The 8,241-nt window shown below is 35.0% G+C and overlaps 1 gene segment (V, D, J or C); it reads right to left on the bottom strand.

Moving 5' to 3' along the window:
- Positions 1-4,357: 4,357 nt before the first annotated feature.
- LOC135740480 (Ig lambda-2 chain C region-like) lies at positions 4,358-6,085 on the bottom strand. The segment is given in 3 exon segments: positions 4,358-4,795; positions 5,790-5,891; positions 6,022-6,085. Coding segments are annotated over 3 exon segments (474 nt in total).
- Positions 6,086-8,241: the final 2,156 nt, after the last annotated feature.

The following is an 8,241-nucleotide window of genomic DNA, read 5'->3' as shown; positions in this document are numbered from 1 at the left end:
AACAACACCCAACAGATTTTGCAATAGTAGAATGTGCTTACAGTTAAGACAGAAGTAAGGTACAGTAAGTATTATCTTAATATCTAAATGACGTTGAATCACACTGCGTGTGACCAACACCATTGAAAAATATAAACTTTGCTTCTGTGTTACTCTTATGCCACATATTAGTTTATATCTCAAAACAATTTATTTTCCTTACAGTAGACCTTATTGTAACAATAGTGTTCCTCTACAGTACTTGTATTTTATTTGTTGACGTGACTCGCAGCAGACATTAGCCTCTTTCACACAGTAATACTGGTAAATTACCATGAATTTACCAGAATGAATTTACCAGTAAATACAAAAATGTGCTGTTCACACACGCAGTGACATTCCGTCTTTTTACCAGTAAGACATCATTCACACATCAGTATCAAAATACCGGTAAATTCGTTGAGAAAGCGGAAGTACCTGTGGCGCGCGGCAAGCTCAGTGTTGTATTTGTAAACAATCCACGTCGTTCATATCCACGGTCCGTATTTTGTTGTTTTCACGTCTGTGGTAAACTCTGACAGTCGCGAAGTTGCTCATGACCAAACAACATTGCACGAGGCGACGTCAAACCGATGGCGTTTTAAACAACAGTACTTTTTGCACATTAGGCTTCACATAGGACGTGCTAAGGACGTCGGCAATTCGACAAGTAGGTGGTAAGATGTTTTAAACAACTTTGGTGAAGAAATGTGGACGTAAACTTCAGGTGTGCTCGACTTTCAAGCACTGCATGTGTGGAAACGTCCGTAAACAATCTGGGCGTAAACGCGTTATCTGTTTTAAATCATTATGATTGGCCCGAAGCTGTCAGCGCGGTCTGACGTCGTCCGTTCTAAATGCCGGTAATCCTATATTTTTCGTTCACACATAGCGCTTACCGGTAAATTACTGGTAATCTTACAACCTGTCTTACTGGTAAATTGGGAGCACTGATTTACCGGAAAGGTTCTGTTCACACATGATCTGTTAACTGCAATTTACCAGTAAATTACCAGTAAAGACTGTATGTGTGAAAGGGACTATTGACTGTATGTCATACACTTTCAGCAGGTAGCCTAAGTATCCTATATGAAAATGCATAAATAAAATCATATAAGACAGTAAATAAATCCTCATATTACCAGTTTGTTGTAAAGTAATCTCCATCACGTATGCAATAAAAAATAGAAAAAGTACCTCATTGTTAAAAATGTATAAATACAAGTATGTACATGTGCTGTTAGAAATAAGTAAACTGTAAGGAAAAGAAAGAGTTTTAAGATAAAAGCTAATATTTGACATTGAAGCAACACAGAAGCAAAGTTTATAGGCGGTTTCCCGGACAGGGATTAGACTAAATCCTAAATTAAAATAAATTTAACAGCTGTCCAAACTAAAAACAACTTGCATATCTTAAAATACATCAGTGCCCTTTGTTATGGCTTTGTTAATTAAAAGGCACACAATTAATATTTTTAGTAAGGCATGTTTGTTATATTTCATAATTAAAATAGTCGTGTCTGAGAAATCACCCCTATATTTTACAATAATGTTGATCACACACCTTCTGAAGTATAAGTCTGATTCAGCGTGATCTATTATTTAGATATTAAGATAATACCTACTGTACCTTACTTCTGTCTTAACTGTTAGCACATCCTACTATTGCAAAATCTGTTATTTCTACAACACTTTTGCTATTAAATCTGTACAAAACATGTCGTGTAGTTGATAATTTTATTGTTCGTTCATTTTTTAAACTTGTATTTGCTATTTTACTCAGAAACGTTTCTAAGTGTTTTAATGATTGTTTATCTGTAAGAAAGGCTTTGACAGAGTTCAGTCTATTAAACATCATGGGGCGGTTTCCCGGACAGGGATTAGCTTAATCCAGGACTAGGCCTTAGTTTAATTAGGAAATATAACTAGTTTTAACAAACATGCTTTACTAAAAACATTACCTGTGTGCATTTTGAGGCAAAACAAAGGGCACTTATGTATTTTAAGATATGTAAGTGCAAGTTGTTTTCAGTTTGGACAGCTCTTAAAAATGTTTTAGTCTAGGACTAGTCTAATCCCTGTCCGGGAAACCGCCCCCATGTGTCTCTGCAAATTAGCAAGTGCATAAAAAGTGCACACCCAGGTCAGCAGAAGTCCAAAAGAGCATTAAAATGTCAATGGTTCTTTTTAAGAAATATGAAGGTTTACAAAAGATCAGATATGCAAGTTTACGAAAGAGGAAGTATGAAATGTTCTGCACAGATGGTTGACCTTTCAACCTTTAATGTTGTGGCCACCTAGAAGAGCTTTGGGACAGAAATTCACTGTGACCATTGCTCCCAAGATCTTGTAAAATCATAGACCTTTATCCCTTGACCATTAAATTATATATTAAAAGACAAGAATGTTGTCATTGAGTTTTTTTCCCAACAGTCGTACAGTATGTTATCTATTAAACTTCTTACTAATGTTAACACAGTTTAGGCACTGCTCACTGTCAATTACAACAAGTTAACTTTTTTTTTAATTATGCACAGTTGCCTTATAAAACAACATAAGCAACATAAAATATGAAATTATGTTGTACTAACAAACCCCAAGTTTATCACTAAGTTGGTTGGCCAGCTCTAATTTGTCATTTTTGTCAGAACCAAGTGAAACTTCTCATATTTTTGCCAAGGCTTTAAACCGGTTCATGGAACGAAAACCAGAAACTTTCAAAAAATAAGTTCCGGAACAGAATCGTTTATTTAAAATAATGGTAACTGGTTGACAAGATTTCTGTGCAATATGACTCGGTGAAGTTCACTTCTGGTCGTCGTTGACTCATCGGAGAAATGAAGCTTGCCACTAGCAAGTAGCCCAAATCTATAATGCTCAATCATAAGAGGTAAATATCTACCAAGTATCTCAAGATGTTTGTTTTTAAATACTAGTGTAACGCATTCGTACAGATCACGACCCACGGTTCGGCTTGCATGTGATTCGCGGAATAGTACGCAAATTTAAATTGGGTGAAAGTTGTTCATTTGCACGTGTTTCAAAGGCTTGCAAATGTTAACACTTAAGTGATTTTAAACAATTTAACCACCAAAAAGTGCTAAAGTGAGCAAAGATCAGAACTCTTGATGTATAAACGTGAGTGATAGTTGTGCTACTGTGTCTCATACTGTAGTTGAGTGATTCGTAACAGTAGTCCATTAAAATACATTTGGCGAATAAAGCACCGAAAAACAACATCATTTTCACTTTATGTGGAGCGATTGTTTATGCTACATCTTCTTCCTGAAGTGCCATTTGGAATTTGTCCTCCGTCTGTGTGTGTGTGTGCGTGTGTTTAAGTGCAAAAGTGCATACAGTACATGGAGAGACGCGTTTCAAAAAGTGAACAATCTTTCTGTTCTTGACAGGACACATACAAGCAAAATGATCTCAAAACACCACAGTATTTATTTTCTAATTAATAACATTTGTTTAAGTTGTTTGCCAATAAACAACATGGCAGAAATTGTCCTTGTCTTAATTCATGCTGAAAAAATCTAGGCATGTCAGAATTACAGTTATGCCGCTTACATAATGTAGCCTTTTTTAATGTTTGATGACAAGATTGAGACTTAAGAAAAATTATGTAGACTAATAATTTAAGTTTAATGCCCTAATGATCAGCCTACTTATTTGTTTGTCCAACAGCTGACATGGAACGTTATTAACTGGTTCACCTTTGCGCAATAATCTTTTTTAAGTTTTTTTAACAATTGGTCCCCACAACGTGATAATTACCAGGTACACACACACACACACACACACACACACACACACACACACACACACACAGTTGTTATTCATTGCCTCAATGTCTTAAAGCTTCAGTGAGCGGTGAAAGGTTACTGATGAGATAAAAACTGATCAAGATGTTTAGAGAAAAAAAAACATTGAGAAGAGTCGAACACAACTGAATGAGTCTGTGATCATCATATAAATAATACAGGTCAAGTGTTCACTGAATTAATTAAATGATTCAATTATTTAGTGTGTTCATTGTCAGTGGAAACTGAACCGATTCATTTCAGAGAGTCAAGAGTCAAAGAGTAAAACTGAGAGTTAACTCATATTTACATCATCAGATTTCTGTTCCTCTCTGTACAGAGCAGATGTTCATACACTTACATGAGTCTGATGTCTCTGTTACACCACAAACATCAAATAAAGCACTTGTTTCATCATTTATCTGCAGATGTCTTCATGCTTCATTGAGTGAAGTTTATTTAGAAACCAATGATCAATATACTCATTGTTCAAATTCAAAAGAAATCACAAGACAAAGAAGCAATATTTAATATTTCTTTATTGAAAAGCAGAGAGAATGAATAAAGCAGAGCCCCAGACTGTTGTATGAATAGTTGTCCACTGTTGATGTGAGACATGAATGAGAAGAAGAGATGAGAAGAAGAGAGGATCTACTCAGAACACAGATCTTTCTTCACTTCTCCAGTGACTGTCTGACCTTCCCGACTGATCTCACAGATCACTGAGTCTCTGTTGATCCATTCTTGTTCAGTGAGAGTCAGACTGCTGCTCCAGCTGTACAGACCGCCGTCTTTCTGTAGGACTCCAGCTCTGTTCTCCTGAGATCCTGACATCTTCCCATTCACTTTCCAGCTCAGACTCCAGTCTGAAGGGAAACCATTGCTGGCCACACACATCAGTGTTGCTGTCTTCTTGCTGGAAATCTCTTCACTGGACGGCGGCAGGACGATCACTTTAGGACGACTTACACCTGACATACAGAGATACACAGAGAAAAAGATCAAGAGATTAAAAAGAAATCAAATAAATCCATAATAAAATATAGATTCTGTTTTTGAGTTTAATATCATCTCATCAGTTAATATCATTTACTCTGTTAATGCACTACACTTATTATAATACAAACACAGTAATAATAAAACTATATTTTATATGAATATTTGTTTCCTGTGACTCAAGTGGCAGTAACAACAAGGTCATGGGTTTGATCCCCAAAATCTGTACAATATCTTCACTGCATTGCAAATCACTTCATATTAAAGCATCTCGCAAACACACAAACATGTCAAAATACCACAAATTCTTGTCAGTTACTTATGAAGTTCATTTTAAGATGAATACTGAATTTATTTGGTAAAGAGACTCAAGATGTCTTCTGTTAACACGTGTTTATATGAAGCGAGTCTGCGGCGTCACACAACAAAAATTAAAGTAGTGCCGCTGTCAGACACCCGGATCTCAAAATGTGTTAAAGACAAATAAATTTGTATTTGAACTTGTCCTTGAAATTCAGCAAATTTATCCTTAAAAACAAAATGACTTCAGTCTAGAAAAAATCTTATAATATGACACATTTAATTTTAACACACAAAAATTAGACACCTAAAGATAAAACACTTTAAATGACCTCTGTGCATGAATCTTTCTATCAAAAAACTTGTCTTGCTTTAATTTTCCATGTGAGCAATTATAAATTATTAATTCTTATTATTTTGACTTTTTTGTAAAAAACTAACATTTAATTCTGCATGATAATAATTTTAATATTGAGGTGTTTATTTTTCCTCTCAGCTAATGAGCATTTAAACAACATTATGTTTATAGCATGATTTAACTTGATTTATATTTAAAATGCTCTTACTGAGAATTAAAAATAATAAATAGAAGATAAATAAATGCTTCAGAATATAACCACATGCTAAAATCTATTTAAAATGTTTTTATTTTATAATTTTTGTACTTACTGCGCACGTCCAGTCTCGTGCCGGGGCCGAATGTCAACCACAGTGATAGAAACAAAGCGAGCAGCTGTACAAAAACCTCTGAACGCTTCACTAACTCTGACTCTATAACAAACACATCTTATCATAGCAAATATTCATACATCATAGACTTGTGAAGAAGTGTAAACACATGTAAGACAAGAATAAAAGTGAATTTAAAGACACATATCTGTCTGTAGTAAAACACATTTACTGAATGTTTGAACTTCACAATATTGAAGACACAGAGACACACAAGACATCATAAACGCTCCTGATATCTTCTCATCTAATCTCAATGTGTTATTAATCCAGACTGTATAATGTGTTTCTATGAAGATAAAGCTCTGATGTGTGTTGAGTTTATTTCCATAGACAAACACTTTGCATTATCATCACATGCTTCAGTGCTCTGAGTCTTTATAACTGTCTGACACAAACATTTTATAACACAACATCATTACAAAACACACAAACACAAATGAATTTCTTCATCGTCTTCATTTGGATTCTGGGAGTTTTTATTCCAGGTAACAGAAGTGAAAGGTTGTTTTTAAGTTGTAAGTTTATGACTCTTTTATATTTCATTAAACATTATTTTCTTCTCAACAGAATCCAGAGGACTTACAGTATCTCAGAGTAAAGCTCAATCTGTTTCTGTTGGACAAACCGTCAATATAAAGTGTACAACTGATACTGGAATACATGGCGATCGTTTATCTTGGTATCAGCAGAAACCTGGAGAAGTTCCTAAACTCATCATTAAGTTAGTAAGTGAAAGTTGTGGTGACACTTCACAGAGATTCAGTGGCAGTGGAGAAGATTATGGTACAGATTTTACTCTGAGCATCAGTGGAGTTCAGACTGAAGATACAGGAGTTTATTACTGTCAGAGTGGACACTATATCAACAGTAAATTCGTGTTAACACAGTGATAAAGAGTCGTACAAAAACCTCCATCAGTCAGACTGCACAGATACACCTGACAGATACTGCAGCTGCACACACACATGCACACGCACCCCCCCCCCACACACACACACACAAACAGTAAAGTAAAGACACAATTTTAACACACATCAGACTGGTTTGCTGATCTAATGATCTGAGTAATCTGAACATCTGATCCCAGGTTTGCCTACATTATGTCAGAAACGCTGTCTGATTTTAAAATATGAAGTCATCAGTTCTTCCTAATATAGACAATTATAAACCAGTTATCATGGAGATGTTTATCTTGAGTACACTGTTAGACATTTTCAAGGATTTTTACAGTAGCCTTTACAGTAAGGGTGTTTTTAAAATAAGTTTGTTTTTAGTTTGTTATTTAACCCTCTGGGGTCTAAGGGGTTTTTAGGGCCCTGGGGAAGTTTTGACATGCACTGACATTTGTGCTTTTTTCAGTTGCTTAAAAACATATTAATGGCAAAAGTCTCACAACACTGTGTTCAGCACAAACTGGGCTATATTATATAATCAACATATATGTGCATGTTTGTATTTTTGAGAGAAAAATGTTTATGCATGGTTTTTGAAAAAGCAAAATTTTTGAGTCACTGATATAAGTCCACAAAACTCATTCTGAACATGTTTTCCCAAGACTTTTCTAAACAGGATCTAGTAGTCTAGAGTTTTTTCTTCAAAATGATGTGAAAATCATATGGCCTACTCATTCACATAAAGCAAGATATTGATTTACAATTTCTAAGACACTTTTGCTTGGGAAAGGCTGTATGCGTGGAGGCGGGAAAGCTCCTGAATAATCAGTGATTGACAGCTGAGGAACAAAAGAGTTGCATAATGAGCCTTGTAGGAATGTAACTTTCTCTGTAGTTAAACCATGATATGGTTTACTTTTCAATATAATGTAAATTCACACACACACACATTATATATATATATATATGTCTGTTTATAGCCGCCGCCATTACCTCACGTGTTGATCATGAAAGCAGTGAATGTGTGCACATGCGAGTGATCCTGTGTTTAATAAACTTGCTGTGCGGAGATATACGCTTAAACGCAACTAAATAAGGATTGTACTGTTTGCAATCGCGTATTTTATAAAAATACCGGTAACGCTTTAGATTACAGCCCGGAAAGTACTACGTAAGTACAGCGAATTTACAGCGTATGTTTCTGTACTTATAGTTTACTTATGAAGTACGTACGTGTAATTATAAGGGAACAATTTATAATATTTGTGGAACAAAGGGGTAACAACCAGGAAAAATACAAATAATATATGCAGTAAAGTACTGCGTAAGTACAGCGAATTTACAGCGTATGTTTCTGTAATTATAGTATACTTATGAAGTACGTACGTGTAATTATAAGGGAACAATTTATAATATTTGGGGAACAAAGGGGTAACAACCAGGAAAAATACAAATAATATATGCAGTAAGTGTTTTAGATTACTAAACAAAACTTA

The sequence above is a fragment of the Paramisgurnus dabryanus genome, chromosome 22 (assembly GCF_030506205.2).
Source record: "Paramisgurnus dabryanus chromosome 22, PD_genome_1.1, whole genome shotgun sequence".
NCBI lineage: Eukaryota > Metazoa > Chordata > Actinopteri > Cypriniformes > Cobitidae > Paramisgurnus > Paramisgurnus dabryanus.
The sequence above is the reverse complement of the archived record's forward strand: the minus strand, read 5'-3'. Positions and strand labels throughout refer to the sequence as shown.